This window comes from Lynx canadensis, chromosome C2 (genome assembly GCF_007474595.2).
Source record: "Lynx canadensis isolate LIC74 chromosome C2, mLynCan4.pri.v2, whole genome shotgun sequence".
NCBI lineage: Eukaryota > Metazoa > Chordata > Mammalia > Carnivora > Felidae > Lynx > Lynx canadensis.
In genome coordinates, this window is record NC_044311.2 from 88,690,989 (window position 1) to 88,709,904 (window position 18,916).

The following is an 18,916-nucleotide window of genomic DNA, read 5'->3' on the forward strand; positions in this document are numbered from 1 at the left end:
CTCTGTTGCTGGGCTCCTATTTCTGGTGAAGGCAGACTTCCTTGTCTAGGGTAGTTGGGGTAATTGTGCAGGATCTGAGCAAACCTTCAAATGGAACCTTAGATGTCTTGACTATTGTCTTTAAACAAATGAAAGAGCAGCTTGTCCACTTGTAATCCAATAAGGCATGAGGAAGCTCTGCCTGCTTCAGCACAGGTCCATAACTGCTGCCTGTGATCGAAATGAAAGCCAGATATTGGCTTCAGGGTTGCAGCTACCATCACCTTCCCCACTTCCTATTTCCCTTTGGATACCTCGACTATCACTTTTAAATAGAAAAGGAGAACAGCAAATATTTAAATATTATTTGGGCATCACATAAGGCACATGAAATACTGCAACGGTTTGGGCCTTTTGATGTCTTAAAATTTTTGTGTCACAACAATTAAAAGAAAGTCTGATCTTTCAAATATGAAAGACCCCAACACAAGCAGGACTGTGCCTAACCAACATCAATCTCAATAAAAAAAAAGCTTGAAAATAAATTTATTATAGTAACAACGCAGTGATTACTCATCATTCAGTATTTCCTAAAGACTGTTAGAAATCCAGAAGTCACTCCAACACAGAACCCATGAAAGAATCCAATCCATTAAATGCTGCTTATTATTTCACGCCACGCTTCTCAGGAGACCATGTATCTTCAAGGTCTTCACAAACATGTATCCAAGACACTCAAATTCCAAGTCTACTCAAATAAGCTTCCCAAGCAGCTTTTCGGTACAACTCAGCTGCTTCCAGACGATTAGATGACATTATTATGCCCCGGCCTACAATGATGATATCAGATCCTCGTTTGCCAATAACTTCTTGTGGGCTATTATACTGTTGGCCAAGATTATCCCCTGCAAAAACACCAAAGTCACTGTTCGTTAATAACACAATATTAAAAAAAAAAAAATCAAGAAACTGATCATGACTTTTCTGAAAAAGTACCTAACCAATTTTTTTTTTAATATGAAATTTGTCAAGTACCTAGCCAATTTTAAATCCGTATGTGCCATTGCTTTCCATGCCCCTGCTGGACAGCAAGTGAGTAAAAGCAGGTGAAGTGACTCTTTGGATAGGCCAGAGACCCCCATGGCAGAGAATGATGCTAGCCAACTCCTCTTCAATGTCTAATTTTAGAGCATTTATAGGTTAACAGTATCAAAAAACCATAAATCTTCTATGTTGCCAAAAAAGGTTCGTCACCAAAATAGCAAACCCAATAAAAACTGACCTTGCAATCAGACATTTATACTCTATGTCTTAGAATCACTGTGACACTGTTGAAAAATTCCTCACAAACCTCTAATCTGACCACAGCCAAAGTGAGCCTTTCCGCACCCATTAAGTACCAGATTATGTACAAATCCCAATTCTTTTTTTTTTTTTTAATTTTTTTTTCAACGTTTATTTATTTTTGGGACAGAGAGAGACAGAGCATGAACAGGGGAGGGGCAGAGAGAGAGGGAGACACAGAATCGGAAACAGGCTCCAGGCTCTGAGCCATCAGCCCAGAGCCCGACGCGGGGCTCGAACTCCCGGACCGCGAGATCGTGACCTGGCTGAAGTCGGACGCTTAACCGACTGCGCCACCCAGGCGCCCCCAAATCCCAATTCTTAATTTTGACTACTGCCTTTCTTACTCTATCACAATTTGTTTTAACTTGGTTTTTTTTTCATGTTTGTTTATTTTGAGAGAGAAAAAAGAATGAGTGGGGGAGGGGCATAGAGGGAAAGAGAGAATCTCAAGCAGGCTCCAGACTGTCAGCAGAACTTGATGTGGAGCTTGATCTCATGAATTATGAGATCATGACCTTAGCAGTAATCAGGAGTTGGAGGCTTAAGCAACTGAGCCACCCAGGCGCCCCAATAATTTGTTTCTTAATTAAGTATAATTATACAGAATATCCTAGTATTCAGGTGTACATCATAGTGATTTGCTATTTTTATACATTAGGAACTGATCCCCAAAATAAGTCGTTACTATCAGTCACCATATAGTTATTACAATATTGACTATACATTACATCCCCATGGTTTATTTTATATCTAGAAGTTTACCTCTTAAATTTTTTTTTTTCTTCAACGTTTTTATTTATTTTTGGGACAGACAGAGACAGAGCATGAACGGGGGAGGGGCAGAGAGAGAGGGAGACACAGCATCGGAAACAGGCTCCAGGCTCCGAGCCGTCAGCCCAGAGCCCGACGCGGGGCTCGAACTCACGGACCGCGAGATCGTGACCTGGCCGAAGTCGGACGCTTAACCGACTGCGCCACCCAGGCGCCCCTAGAAGTTTACCTCTTAATCCCCCCTTCACCTATTTCATCCATTCCCCAACTGCTCCCTCAACTAGTAACTAACACTTTGTTTTCTGTATCTATGAGTGTTTCTGCTTTGTTTGGTTTGATTTTTCAAGATTCTAATATAAGTGAAATCATCAGGTACTGGTCTTTGACCTATTTCACTTGGCATAATACCCTCAGTATGTCGCAAATAGCAAGACTTCACCTTTTTTTCCCCATTATAGATATATATCACACCTTTCTCCATTCATCTATTGATGGATACTTAGGTTGCTTCCTTATCTTGGCTACTGTAAATAATGCAGCAATGAATATATGGGTGCATATATCTCTTCAAACTGGGATTTTTTCCCTTCTGATAAATACCCAGAACTAGAATTCCTGGATTGTATGACAGCTTTATTTTTAATTTTCTGAGAAACCAGTACTGTTTTCCACCATGGCTATACCAATTTACATTCCTACTAACACTAGTGGACTAGGGTTCCCTTTTCTCCACAACCTGGTGAACACTTGTTATTTCTTGTCTTTCTGATATTAGCTACTCTGACTGGCATGAGGTATTATCTCATTATGGTTTTGATTTGTATTTTCCCTGATGATTAGTGATGCTGATATCTTTTCATGTACCTGCTGACCACTATCTACCTGTCTCCTTTGGGAAAATGTCTATTCAAGTCGTTTGCCCATTTTTTAATAAAATGTTTAAGTTCTTTATATATTTTGGATATTAACCTTTTATTCTTATCTGATATATGACTACTTGCAAATTCCTTCTCCCATTCAATGGGTACCTTTTATTTGATGGTTTCCTTCACTGTCCAAAAACTTTTTAGTTGGATGCAATCCCATTTATTTTAGTTTTTGTTGCCCTTGCCTAAGGAGACCTGTCAAAAAAAATAGTGCTAAAAGAGCTTATTGCCTATGTTTTCTTCTGGGAGTTTTATAACTTCAGGTCTCACTTTCAAGTTTAATACGTTTTGAATTTATTTTTGTATGATTTAAGAAGTGGTCCAGTTTCATTCTTTTCCATGTAGCTGTACAGTTTCCTCAGCACCACTTATTAAAAAGACTATTGGGGCACCTGGGTGTCTCGGTCAGTTAAGCATCTGACTTTGGCTCAGGTCATGATCTCACAGTTCATGGGTTCGAGCCCCGCATTGGGCTCTGTGCTGACAGCTCAGAGCCTGGAGCCTGCTTCAGATTCTGTGTCTCCCTCTCTCTCTGCCCCCTCCCCTGCTCACACTGTGTCTCTCTCTAAAATAAACATTATGGGGCACCTGGGTGGCTCAGTCAATTAAGTGTCCGACTTGCGCTTAGGTCATGATCTCACGGCTTGTGAGTTCGAGCCCCGCATCGGGCTCTCGGAGCCTGGAGCCTGCTTCAGATTCTGTGTCTCCCTCTCTCTTGGCCCATTCCCCAGCTCACACTCTGTCTCTGTCTCTCTCTCTCTCTCTCAAAAACAAACATTAAAAAATAAATAAACATTTTAAAAAATAATAAAAAGACTATCTTTTCCCCATTGTGAATTCTTGTCTCCTTTGTCATAGGTTGACCAGGTAAGAGTGGCTTTATCTTTGGGCTCTCCCTTCTGTTCCATTCATCTATGTGTCTGTTTCCATGCCAATAACATACTACTGCAATTACTATAGCTTTGTAATCAGGAAGCATGAGACTTCCAGCTTTGTTCCTCTTCCTCAAGACTGCTTTGGCTATTCAAAGTCTTTTGTGGTTCTATACAAATTTTAGGATTCTTTGTTCTAGTTCTGTAAAAAATATCATTGGTATTGATGGAGATTGTACCGAATCTGTACATTGCTTTGGGTAGTATGGACATTTTATAATTCTTTAAATCCATGAGCACATAATACTTTACATTTGTATCATCTTCAAATCTTTCACCAATGTCTTAACAGTTTTCAGAGTACAGGTCTTTGACTTCCTTGGTTAAATTTATTCCTAGGTATTTCATTTCTTTGGATGCAATTGTAAATGGGTTTTCTTCTCTTCCTGATAGCTTATTATCAGCACATAGAAACACAACTAATTTCTGCATGTTAATTTTGTATCCTGCAACTCTACTGAATTCATTTATTCTAATAATTTTTTGGTGGACTCTCAGATTTTCTGTAGAGACATACCTTGTTTTACTGCATTTCACTTTACTGTGCTTTGCATATACTGTTTTGTTTTTTTGTTTTTTACAAATTGAAGGTTTGAGGCAACCCTGTATTCAACAAGTCTATTGACCTGATTTTTCCAATAGCCTGTGCTTACTTTGTATCTCTATCACATGTTCGTACTTGTCACAATATTTCAAACTTTTTCATCATTGTTATAGTAATCTGTGATCAGCGATCTTTGATGTTACTAACACAACTGTTGTGGGGCACAACAGACTGCCCATATATGATGGTGAAATTAATAAATGTGTGTTCTGACTGCTCCACCAGCATCTCTCTCCCTCTTCTTGTGCCTCCCTATTCTCTGAGACACAGCAATATTGCATGTCTCTCATTTTGAATCAAAAGCTAGAAATGACTAAGAACAGCAAGGAAGTCATGTCAGAAGTCAAGGCAGGCTGAAAACTAGTCCTCTTGCACCAAACAGCAAAGCTGTGAATGCAAAGGAAAAATTCTTGAAGTAATTTCTTGAAGTAAAAGTGCTACTCTACCGAACACGTGAAAGATAAGCAACACCACCTTATTGCCGATATGGAGAAAGTTTTCGTGATTTGGATCAAAGACTGAACCAGCCCTTAAGCCAAAGCCTTATCCAGGGCAAGGCCCTAACTCTCTTCAATTCTATGAAGGCTGAGAGAGGTGAGGAACCTTCAGAAGAAAAGCTGGAAGCTAACAGAGGTTGGCCCATGAGGTTTTAAGGAAAGAAGCTGTCTCCATAGCATAAAGTACAAGGTGAAGAGGCAGGTGCTGATGTAGAAGCTGCAACAAGTTATCCAGAAGATCTAGCTCAGGTAATCAACAATTCATTAATTAGTGAAGGGGGCTACACTAAGCAACAGATTCTCAATGTAGATGAAACAGCTTTCTTTTGGAAGAAGATGCCATTTAGGACTTTCATAGTTAGAAGTTAATACCTGGCTTCAAAGTTTCAAAGGCTGACCCTCTTTTGCTGGGTGCTGATGTAGTCTGTGACTTTAACCTGAAGACCATGCTTATTTACCATTCTGAAAAATCCTAGGGTCCTTAAGAATTATGCTAAATCTTCTCTGCCTGTGCTCTATAATGGGACAAAGACTGGATGACTGCACATTTGTTTACAACATGGTTCACTGAGTATTTTAAGCCCACTGTTAAGACCTACTGCTCAGAAAAAAAGATTCCTTTCCAAAAATTACTGCTTACTGACAATGTACTTGATTTCCTAAGAGCTCTGTTGGAGAGGTACAATGACATCAATGTCGTCATGCCTGCTAATACAATATCCATTCTAAACCCATAAATCAAGTGGTAATTTCAAATTTCAAGTCTTATTATTTAAGAAATAGGTCTTATAAAGCTATAGCTGCTACAGACAGTGATTCCTCTGATGGAAAGTACACTGAAAATCTTCTGGAAAGGATTCACCATTCTAGCTGCCATTAAGAACATTTGTGATTCATGGAAAGAGGTCAAAATACCAGCATTCATCACAGGCTCTAACCCTGATGGATGACCTTGTGGGCTCAAGACTCCAGTGGAGGAAGTAACTATAGATGTAGTAGAAACACCAAGAGATCTAGAATTAGAAGTGGAGCCTGAAGAGGCAACTGAATTGCTGCAGTTTCCGGATAAAACTATAACACATGACGCTTCTAAGAAAATTTTTTTAAATGTATGTTTATTTTTGAGAGAGAGAAAGGGGGGCGGGCAGAAAGAGAGGGAGACACAGAATCTGTAGCAGGCTCCAGGCTCTGAGCTGTCAGCACAGAGCCCGACATGGGGCTTGAACTCACAAACCAAGAGATCATGACCTGAGCTGAAGTCAGACGCTCAACCGACCGAGCCACCCAGGCGCCCCATTACTTCTAATGGACGAGCAAAGACATGGTTTCTGGAAATGGAAACTACTCTTGGTGAAGATGCTGTGAAGACTGTTGCAAGGACAACAAAGGATTCAGAATATTACCTCAACTTAGTCGATCAAGCAATGGCAGGGTTTGAAAGGACTGACACCAATTTTTAGTGGTTAAAAATGCTATCAAACAGCACTGCATGCTCCAGAGAGCATGCAGAGAGCATTGTTCATGAAAGAGTTCATCAACTTACTTCACTGCTGTCTTATTTTTAAAAATTGCCACAGCTACCCTAATGCTCAACAACCACCACCATCACTCAGCAGCCATCAACATCATGGCAAGACTCTGCACCAGCAAAAAGACTGCAACTTGCTGAAAGCTCAGATAACGGTTAGCTTTTCAGCAATAAAATATTTTTATTTATTAAAAAAATTTTTTTTAATGTTTATTTAGTTTTTAGAGAGAGCATGAGCATGAGAGGGGCAGAGAGAGAGGAGACACAGAATCTGAAGCAGGCTGCCAGCACAGAGCCTGACGCGGGGCTCGAACTCACAAACTGTGAAATCATGACCTGGGACAAAGTTGGAGGCTTAACTGACTGAGCCACCCAGGCGCTCCTGCAATAAAATATTTTTCGGGGCGCCCAGGTGGTTCAGTCAGTTAAGCCTCTGACTTTGGCTCAGGTCATATCTCGTGGTCTGTGAGTTTGAGCCCCGCGTCAGGCTCTGTGCTGACAGCTCAGAGCCTGGAGCCTGTTTTGGATTCTTTCTCTCTGACCCTCCCCCGTTCATGCTCTGTCTCTCTCAAAAATAAACGTTAAAAAAATTAAAAGTATTTTTAAAGTATGTACTTTGTTGTTTTAGACATAAAGCTACTGCACACTTAATACTCTACAGTATAAACACAACTTTTATATGCGCTGCGAAACCAGAAGTTTCACTTGGCTTGCTTTATTGGCAATATTGACTTTATTGGCACTATTTATTGCACTGGTTTGGAACTGAAGCCACAATATCTCTGAAGTATTCCTGTGTACAGTATCATGTCATCTGCAACTACTGAGTTTTACTTTCTTTCCTTTTCAATTTAGATGACTTTTATTTTTCTTGCCTAAATGCTGTCAGCAGGACTTCCAATGCTGTGATGAATTTTTTTTATTGAGGTATAACTGACATATAACATTAGTTTCAGGTGTACAACATTAATGATTTGGTATTTGTATACACTGCCAAGCCATCACATTGACTACCTGACAATTATCACCTTAATTACAAAAAATTTTTTTTCTGTGGTAAGAATTAAGACTCTTAGCAACTTTCCAATATGAAATACAGTATTACTAATTATAGTCACCATGCTGTACATTACATCCCTGTGACTTATTTTATAACTGGAAGTATGTACCTTTGACACCCTTCACCCATTTCACCTACTTCCTACCCCAGCCTCTGGCAACCACTAATCTATTCTTTTTATCTATGAAACTTGTTCTAGTATTATACTCCACATACAAGTGAGATCATATGGTATCTGTCATTCTCTGACTTATTTCATTCCGCATAATGCCCTCAAGGTCCATCCATGTTGTCACAAATGGCAAAATTTCATTATTTTTATGTCATAATATTTCATTGTGTGTATATATATTCCATGGTACACACACACACACGTATACATCTCTATTCATCCATTGACACTTAGGTTATTTCCATATCTTGGCTATTACAAATAGTGCTTCAATGAATATGGGGGTACACGTATCATTTTGAGTTAGTGTTTTGTTTTCCTTGGATTAATAGAAGTAGAATTAATGGGTCAGATAGTTCTTTTTTAATTTTTTAAAATTTTTATTTTTTTAATTTATATCCAAGTTTAGTTAGCATATAGTGCAACAATTTCAGGAGATTCCTTAATGTCCCTTATCCTTTTAGCCCACCCCCCCTTCCCACAACCCCTCCACTAACCCTGTTTGTTCTCCATATTTAAGAGTCTTTTATGGTTTGTCCCCCTCCCTGTTTTTATATTGTTTTTGTTTCCCTTCCCTTATGTTCATCTGTTTTGTCTCTTAAAGTCCTCATATGAGTGAAGTCATATGATTTTTGTCTTTCTCTAATTTCACTTAGCACAATACCCTCCAGTTCCATCCACGTCGTTGCAAATGGCAAGATTTCGTTCTTTTTGATTGCCGAGTAACAATCTATATACACCACATCTTCTTTATCCATTCATCCAACGATGGACATTTGGGCTCTTTCCATACTTTGGCTATTGTTGATAGTGCTTATATAAACACTGGGGTGCATGTACCCCTTCAAAACAGCACACCTGTATCCCTTGGATAAATACCTACTAGTGCAACTGCTGGGTCATAGGGTAGTTCTATTTTTAATTTTTTGAGGAACCTCCATACTGTTTTCCAGAGTGGCTGCACCAGTTTGCGTTCCCACGCAGTGCAAAAGAGATCCTCTTTCTCCACATCCTCACCAATATCTGTTGTTGCCTGAGTTAATGTTAGCCATTCTGATAGGTGTAAGGTGGTATCTCATTGTGGTTTTGATTTGTATTTCCGATGATGAGTGATGTTGAGCATTTTTTCATGTGTCGGTTGGCCATCTGGAGGTCTTCTTTGGAGAAGTGTCTATTCATGTCTTTTGCCCATTTCTTCACTGGATTGTTTATTTTTCGGGTGTTGAGTTTGAGAAGTTCTTTACAGATTTTGGATACTAACCCTTTATCTGATATGTCATATGCAAATATCTTCTCCCATTCTGTCAGTGCCTTTTAGTTTTGCTGACTGTTTCCTTCACTGTGCAGAAGTTTTTTACTTTGATGAGGTCCCAATAGTTCATTTTTGCTTTTGTTTCCCTTGCCTCTGGAGACATGTTGAATAAGAAGTTGCTGCGGCCAAGGTCAAAGAGGTTTCTGCCTGCTTTCTCCTTGAGTATTTTGGTGGCTTCCTGTCTTACATTGAGGTCTTTGATCCATTTTATTTTTGTGTATGGTGTAAGAAAGTGGTCCAGGTTCATTCTTCCACATGTCGTGTCCAGTTTTCCCAGTACCCCTTAATAAAGAGACTGTTTTTATTCCATTGAATATTCTCTCCTGCTTTGTCAAAGAATAGTTGGCCATATGTTTGTGGATCCATTTCTGGGTTCTCTATTCTGTTCCACTGATCTCAGTGTCTATTCTTCTTCCAGTACCATACTGTCTTGATGATTACAGCTTTGTAATACAGCTTGAAGTCTGGGATTGTGATGCCTCCTGCTTTGGTTTTCTTTTTCAAGATTGCTTTGGCTATTTGAGGTCTTTTCTGGTTCCACACAAATTTTAGGATTGTTTGTTCTAGCTCTGTGAAGAATGCTGGTGTTATTTTGATAGGTATTGGATTGAATATGTAGATTGCCTTGGGTAGTATTGACATATATTTTTAACTTTTTGTGGAACTTTCACATGGTTTTCCATGTTGGCTATACCAATCTACATACCACCAATAGCAGACAAGGGTTCCCTTTTCTCCACAGCCTTACCAACACTTCTCGTCTTTTTGATAGTAGCCAATCTGACAGGTGTGAGGTGATATCTCACTGTGGTTTTGATTTGCATCTCCCTGATTAGTGATGTTAAGCATCTTTTCATGTTGGCCATCTGTATGTCATCTGTGTAAAATGCCTTTTCAGATCTTCTGCCTATTTTTTAATTGGATTATTTTTTTTTTGGCTATTGATGTACATGAGTTTACTGTATGTTTTGGGTGTTAACACTTTATCAGATATATGATTAGCGAATATTTCCTCCCATTTAGTAAGTTGCTTTTTAACTTTGTTGATGATTTCCTTTGCTGTACAGAATATTTTTAGTTTAATATTGTTCCACTTATTTTTTGCTTTTGTTGCTTTTAGTTTTGGTGTCAGATTAGACAAATCACTGCCAACACTGATGTCAAGGAGCTTATCACCTATGTTTTCTTCCAGGAGTTTTATGGTTTCAAGCCTTATTTCAAGTCTTTAATCCATTTTGTATTAATATCTGTGTATGGTATAAGACAGTGACACAGTTACATCCTTTTGCCTGTCCAGTTTTCAACACCATTTTATTATTTTTTTAATTTTTTAATTTTTAAAAATTTACATCCAAATTAATTAGCATATAGTGAAACAATGATTTCAGGAGTAGATTCCTTAATGCCCCTTACCCACAACCCCTCCAGTAACCCTCAGTTTGTTCTCCATATTTATGAGTCTTGTCTGTTTTGTCCCCCTCCCTGTTTTTATATTATTTTTGCTTCCCTTCCCTTACGTTCATCTGTTTTGTCTGAAGTCTTCATATGAGTGAAGTCATATGATTTTTGTTTTTCTCTAATTTCACTTAGCATAATACCCTCCAGTTCCATCCACGTACCATCCACGTTGTTGCAAATGGCAAGATTTCATTCTTTTTGATTGCCAAGTAATACTCCATTGTATACATATACCACATCTTCTTTATCCATTCATCCATTGATGGACACTTGGGCTCTTTCCATACTTTGGCTATTGTTGATAGTGCTACTATATAAACATGGGGGTGTATGTGTCCCTTCGAAACAGCACACCTGTATCCCGTGGATAAATGCCTAGTGCAATTGCTAGGTCATAGGGTAGTTCTATTCTTAATTTTTTGAGGAACCTCCATACTGTTTTCCAGAGTGGCTGCACCAGCTTGCATTCCCACCGACAACGCAAAAGAGATCCTCTTTCTCTGCATCCTCACCAACATCTGTTTCTCAACACCATTTTATTGAAGAGACTGTCCTTTCCCCATTGTATATTCTTAGCTCCTTTGTCATAAATCAATTGATCATATTTGCATGGGTTTATTTCTGGGCTCTCTTCTGTATTCCACTGATCATTGTGTCTGTTTTTAAACCACTACCATACTGTTTTGATTACTATAGCTTCGTAATTATAGTTTGAAATCAGGGAGTGTGAAACCTCTAATTTTGTTCTTTTTTCTCTAGATTGCTTTGGCTATTTGGGATCTTTTTTGATTCTATACAAGTACTAGGGTACTTTATTTTACTTCAGTGAAAAATCTCACTGGAATTTTGATAGGGAGTGCACTGAATCTGTTGATATATTTTGAGTAGTATGGACATTTTAACAATATTCTGTCAATCCATGGACATGAGTATCTTTCCATTTATTTGTATCTTCTTCAATTCTTTCATCAATGTCTTACATTTTTCAGTATACAGGCCTTCAACTTCTTTGGTTAAGTTTATTCCTAGGTATTTTATTATTTTCAATGCCATTGTAAATGCGATGGCCTTAATTTCCCTTTCTGACAGTAGATTATTAAGTGCAGAGAATGCAAGATTTTTGTATCCTGCAACTTGACTGAATTCGTTTATTAGTTCTAACCTGTTTTTGGTGGTCTTTCAGGGTTTTCTATATAATAATATCATAATCTGCAAATAGTGACTGACAGCTTCACATCTTCATTTCCAATTTGGATGCCTTTTGTTTCTTTTTTCTGACTAATTTCTGTGGCTAGGACTTCTATCTAGTACTATGTCGAATAAGAGTGGTAAGAGTGGGCATCCAAGTCTTGTTCCTGATTTAAGAGGACAAGTTTTTATCTTTCCACTGCTGAATACAATGTTAGCTGTAGGCCTATCATCCATGGCCTTTATTATGTTGAGGTATGTTCCCTCTATAGCCACCTTAGGCCTTTATCATAAATTGATACTGAATTTTGTCAAATGCTCTTTCTGCATGTGTTGAGATCATATGATTTTTACCCTTCATTTTGTTAATGTAGTATATCACACTGATTTGCAGAAGCTGAACCATCCCTGTGTCCTTAGAATTCCAGCTGACCATGGTGCATAATCCATTTAAGATATCACTGAATTCAGTTTGCTCTTTTGTCGAGGATTTTTGCATCTATGTTCATCAGGAATATACTGGCTTTTAATTTTCTGTTCTTGTGGCATTCTTATCTGGTTTTGGTGTTTAAGACTTATTATGTGGCCTACCATGCGATCTACCCTGAAGAATGTTCCATGTGCACTTGAGAAAAACCTCTATTCTATTGCTTTTGGACAGAATGTTCTGTATATATCTGTTAAGTCCATCTCATCTAATGTGTTGTTTTAAGCTGATGTTCCTTTACTGGTTTTCTGTTTGGATGGTCTATCTACTGATGTGAGATATTAAAATTCCCTACTATTCTTGTATTACTATTTCTCCCTCTAGGCCTATTGATATTTATATTTTTAGGTGCTCCTATGCCAGATGCAAAAAGATTTACAAATGTTACATCCTCTTGTTGGAATGACTCCTTTATCATGTAATGCCTTAGTCTGTCTCTCATTAGTCATTGTTTGAAAGTCTATTTGGTCTGATAAGGGTCTATTTCTTTTGGTTTCCATTTGCATGGAATATCTTCCCCATCTCTTTATTTTCAGTCTATGTATGAAGTGAGTTCTTATACTTTGCTTCTACTTGAATGGAGTCTTTTATAGCCAGCACATGGATAGGTCTGGTTTTTAAAATCCATTCAGCCACTCTGTCTTTTGACTGGAAAATTTAGTCCATTTAAAGTAATTATTGTTAAGGGGAGCCTTGGTGGTTCAGTCAGTTGAGCATCCAACTCTTGATTTTGGCTCAGGTCACAATCCCAGAGTCGTGGGATCGAGCCCCGCATAAGGCTCCGTGCAAAGCATGGATTCTCTCTTCCTCTCCCCCACACTCTAATACATACATACATAAAATAATTCTTGTTAGGTATATACTTTTTACCATTTCGTTAAATTGTTTTCTGGCTGCTCTCTGTTCTTCTCTTCCTCTCTTCCTTTGTAATTTGATGACTTTCTTAAGTGGTATGCTTGGATTTCTTTATCCTGTGCATCTAATTAAGGATGTGTTTTGTTGTTACAATAAGGCTTACATTTAACAACTTACATCTATTTTAACAAATTATGTTTGACAGCATTCTAAAGCTCTACATTTTTTTGGGGTGCCTGGGTGGCTCAGTCAGTTGAATGTCTGACTCCGGATTTTGGCTCAGGTCATGATCTCACAGTTTGTAAGTTCAAGCCCCACATCAGGCTCTGCCCTAACAGTGTGGAACCTGCTTGGGATTCTCTCTTTTTCCCTCTCTCTGCCCCTCCCCCGCTTGTGCTCTCTCTCAAAATAAACTCAAAAATAATAAAGCTTTACATTTTTATCCCCCCTTTTACATTTTCAATATCACATTTTATAATTGTAACTACAAGAATTAAAGGATATTTTTTTATTACTTTTGTCTTTTAACTTAAAAGGGATTAATCTAGGGGCACCTGGGTAGCTCAGTCGGTTAAGCATCTGACTCCTGATTTTGGCTCAGGTCACAATCTCACAGTTTGTGAGTTCCAGCCCTGCATCGGGCTCTGTACTGTGTCAGCATGGAGACTGCTTGGAATTCTCTCTTACCCCTACCCCACTCATGCTCACTATCGCTCTCAAAATAAATAAATAATTCCTTTTAATAAGTTCATTTAATCTACTTCTATTTGCCTTTCCAGGGAGATTTATTCTTTCATATGTTTTCTTGTTACCAATTAGCATCCTTTTGTTTCAGCTTAAAAAAAAAACCCTTTAATAATTTCTTATAAGGCTGGTTTAGGGATGATGAACTTCTCCGTTAGCTTTTGCTGTTCTGGAAAACTCTCTTATACTTCAATTCCAAACTTTGCTGAGGAGAGTTCTTTGTTGGAAGATTTTTTTTCTTCAATCACTTTGAATCTATCTCACCACTCTTCTGGCCTGCAGTTTCTGCTGAAAAATCTACAGATAATCTTTAATCTTATGGGGCTTCCCTTGTATACATACAAGGGAGTTGTTTTGCTCTTGCTGCTTTTAAGAGTCCTCCTGGTCTTTAACTTTTTTTTTTTTACTTTTTTTCCTCCAAGTTTTTATTTAAATTCCAATTTAAAATCAAATATATATAGTGAGTCCGAGTAAATAAGGGGAACGCCTTGGCAGATGTAAAAATCAGGACACCAGGTATGTGTAAAAACTCCCTTCTGGAAGATACTGGTACTGTGGAGTGTGCTCGGGGGAAGAGCATGAAGATGGCGCTCACCAGTCTCTATCCCCGACAAGTGTTGTTGTAGGCTCTCAAACGTATGTGTTAAATTAGGTGCCTGCCCCCTAGGGCAGCACGTTAACAGTAGCAAATGAGCCTTTTTTTACTTAAAGTCTGGGCACCATCAGCTATCTCTGAGCCCTTTAAGAGACATTTCTAAGATTACTAAAGTAGGCTTCACCCCCAGTGCAGACCCCCATGCAGGGCCTGAACTTAAGACCCTGAGATCAAGGGGCGCCTGGGTGGCGCAGTCGGTTAAGCGTCCGGTCCGACTTCAGCCAGGTCACGATCTCGCGGTCTGGGAGTTCAAGCCCCGCGTCAGGCTCTGGGCTGATGGCTCAGAGCCTGGAGCCTGTTTCTGATTCTGTGTCTCCCTCTCTCTCTGCCCCTCCCCCGTTCATGCTCTGTCTCTCTCTGTCCCAAAAATAAATAAACATTAAAAAAAAAAATAAAAAAAAAAAAAAAAAAAAAAAGACCCTGAGATCAAAACCTGAACTGAGATGAAGAGTTGGACACTTAACCGACTAAGCCACCCACTAGCCTTATGGATATAAGCCCTGTTGGTTTACAAAACTGTGTCTCTTGGGTATAGGTCTTAAAAGTTGGGAGTACCTGATGTGCAATTCAACTCCTTCACTCCTCAGGGAGATGCTCCAAGTTTTGACTTCCCTCCTAAGTTTGCTTTATGGTGAGACTGAGTCCCAGCATCTCCTACCCACTTTGATGTGGTTTTCTTCTCATTTGCCAGATACACAGTTCTTGCTCAGCCAGACATTAGGATTTTTTTCAGAGATAAACGTTCCATGCGCAGCTGTAGACTCCGTGTGTTCGTGGGAGAAGAGGAGTTCAGGATCTTCCTACATCACCATCTTGAACCAGAGTCCCACATTTTTCTTTTTAAATTTTGTTGTTCTTGAGCTCTTCTGCTAAATGGCTTATCTTTCAAATCCAAGATGCTTTAAATGTTCCTAAAAGCCTAGATCCTTTTTAGTCAAAGAATTAGGGCGGCTTATAATGAACATTAACAGTTGACAAGCATAGCACTGTGTGAAGTGCATTCTATACATCACTATCTCACGTAAGCCTCTCAACTGTAAGAGGTCAACGCTGTTATTATTCCCATTTTACACTTGACAATGAGACCGGAAGAAGTGAAGTGACTTGTCCAAATATACATGGCTGCTAAATGGAAGGGCCAGAAACCCAAATCTGACTCAAAACATTTAGTGCAAAATTAAAATGTCAAAGTTGTCCAGCACTAAGGCAGCTGTCTCAAACTTGGGTGAGTCATTCTGCTGCAGCCTGCTCTGTGGCAAATACAATCTGTAAAACCCCCAATACTTGTTAACCCCACGGATTCAGCCGCCATTCATTCACTTACCTGAATTTTCATTAGCCTATGAGTTTCTTCCTGGTTAACTTTCTATAATGTTTTCTGCTTAAAGTACACAATTAAAAACAAACCACCAAACCCCCGAAAGGTGGTACCTTCCTTAAGTATGGTGGTATTATATAAAATAATTAACCTTGAAGGACCTAACGGGAATCCACTAGTCCTAGTATGTCGGGGTTTAAAAAGAAAACCAAGGTTTACCAAACTCATACCTTCAATCATCACGTTCTCATATTATCGTCTCAGTCACACCAACCCTTTCAACTGTTCTTATACAGCGTATTGTTCACTCCTTCAACATTTATACGAGTATTTACAGACCATTTATGAAGCACAGGAGCATTGTGCTGGAGGATATGCAATCTTCAGAAAGAGTTCTCATCCTCAAGGAGTTTTTAGCCTAGAAGAATATTCCAGAAATACTCCACATGTGCAAAAATATATACAAGAATGTTCACTGTTTGTATAACAGTCCAAATCTATCAACAGGGGAAATGGTTAAACAATTTTAGCCCAGTTATAACTAGGAAACACTATGTAGTTGTTAAAAGGTTAACTCTGGATGTAAAAATGTAATATAGCCACATATACAGAAAACATTCTCCTAAACTTTACCTGCATATGTGAGTATATACAAAGCCAAAGGTTTCGAAGGATATGTAACACACCAATTGGAGGGGAAAGCTAGACTGGGGAATGCAGGGTGCAATGGAAAGATGAGCATGATATATACAAGAATGACTGATACAAAACCTACTTTGCTCACAATATTTTCACAGGTACCTTTTGAACACCTGACAAATTGCACTGAGGCGAGACAAGCACAGCTGTTGTCATTTTAAATAGTTTTGCTAACTAAGAAGAACCCTACTGTATTTCATAGTTTCCAACTCCAACTTCTTAAGCCTAACCCATAAAGAAGGAAAGAGAGAGAAAACGGGATAGAATGAACTCCCCTACCTGTGATAAGCAATCTTGGACAAAAATCAATTCGGGAAAAATGTTTCTAGGTCATCATTTCTTCCCCATTCAAAACCAAAGCCATTTTACTGAGTCCCACAGGACATTTAAAAATGCATATTTTTATAACCCAGATCACTCCCTTCACTACAGACTGTGTTTGTCCTGTTTTTCCACTATAACTACTTTTCTCAGACTGCTAAAAGTGTTTTATGTTTGGGAGACGTGAAAGAACCATCTATCTCCACACTCAGAAGGCACAATACGCATTAACATGTCAACAGTTCTGCAAGGTCCTCTAACAAAGAAATAAATGTTGGATTTTGTTAGCTTAGAGCATTCTTCCTTGATCATAGAATACCTTTTATGGCAGCATATTCAGAACATTAGTTGGGATAGACTAAACTAAAATTATCAGTTTCTAGGCACATTTCAACAAAAAGTAACTCTAAACTTTCACCCTAAAATTAGCCTGCAAGTTATTTTGCACATCTAGGTCCGGATTACCAAGCCAAAGGGCTCATTCGTTACTGTTCTGGGCGAACAAGCTTTCTCTTTAGTAACTTTGTAATAACAAAATTTTATTGTGGGTAAAGAAGCATTTTGGAAAAACCATGACCAATAAACAGATTTACCTCCTGCTTCTAACTGAACTCCTGGAGTCAAGTGAAGAAATTCTGGTTTCATGCTTACTCGGGAGCCAGAGATAAAACCAACCACAAACTCAGAATGCTCTTCAGCCATTTTAACCTATAAGGAACGTAATATAGATTACAAGAAAGTAGTTAATTACACAGAGTAACAGCTCTACAAGTAAAAACTTGATTCTATTAACTAATAAGAAACTTCTACTTTATATATGTCTTATCTCACCTGATATTAAACTCATTATATCTAAAACAAGTAATTTATGACTCTATATATTTTATCTAATAAGACCCTGAGATAACCCTTTCTCCCAATTAATCATACCTTAAAAACATTACAGAATCCTATACCATGTGCATCTAAAATTGAGATGCTGCATGATCATGCTTGAGAACCCACCTACTTCTAAAAAGGGTATGTGGAAAGTACTCTAGAATACATTTATGATGATACGAAACCAAACTGAAGACTAACTCCTACCCACACAGGGTACTACTCCATATCCAGATACCTACCATATTGTCAAGGGCTAAAGAAATCTCATCTACGTTTGCCAATAACTCATCTCCACAATTTCTATAGCATTTCCTCACATTTATAGAAGGCTCTTCCATGAGGCTCATACTGTTCCATTCGTGCCACCAAGTATTCTCACCCATCAAGCCATGTCTTGTACTTGAGGCAGACCCAGAACCCCAGTGCCAAATATTAGAACTGATTCATGGACCCTCTGCTATGAGATCTGGGAAATCACATTAATGTTCAATATAGGGGTGAGGTTAAAACCTGGCCCGAGGGCCATGTGATTTCTTCAGAGTTCCAGTCTTTGAAATAATATAATAAATTCCCGCTTAAAAATTAACATTTTACTAAAATTTTATTACTTTTAAAAGTAATAGTCTTTAACATATCTATAAAGGAAGTTTTTTTTAATGATTACTTATTTTTTGAGAGAGAGAGACGGAGCACAAGCAGGGAGAAACAGAGAGAGAGGGACATGCAGAATCTGAAGCAGGCTCCAGGCTCTAAGCTGTCAGCACAGAGCCTGACGCGGGACTCGAACTCAAGGAATGGGAGATCATGATCTGAGCCAAAGCCAGTCACTTAACTGACTGAGCTACCCAGGTGCCCCTGTAAAGAAACTTTTTAACTAAATAATTATCCATTCAATTTCATTCTGGTGTGTAGGTGTAGGGGTTGGGTATTAACATGTAGTGTTATAAGAACTTTCAAAAATGGGGTAGTTACTGGAGTAAACAGTATGTCTGAACTCTAATTTACAGCTTTCCCACCCAAAACCAATCAATAGCAAAGCCTGAAAAAGATAAAAGTACTTCATCTGGGCTGCTGTCATGAGAATGTGCATCCCTGTGGGACTTAGGGGATTCTGAGAAACTGCAAGTCTGGCAAGAAGCCCTTCAACTTCAACTCATGGCAAAATGAAAAAAAAAAAAAAA

The 18,916-nt window shown here is 38.6% G+C and overlaps 1 protein-coding gene across 1 annotated transcript in view; it reads right to left on the reverse strand.

Annotated features, from left to right (window-relative positions):
• Positions 1-505: 505 nt before the first annotated feature.
• The window catches only part of UMPS (uridine monophosphate synthetase), a 32,567-nt gene continuing 14,156 nt past the window's right edge, over positions 506-18,916 (reverse strand). The window contains exons 5-6 of the mRNA XM_030329771.1: positions 17,447-17,561; positions 506-884 (exon numbers count right to left, since the gene is read on the reverse strand). Coding sequence (XP_030185631.1) covers positions 715-884; positions 17,447-17,561 — 285 coding nt within the window. The 3' untranslated portion in view covers positions 506-714. The remainder of the gene's footprint in view (positions 885-17,446; positions 17,562-18,916) is intronic.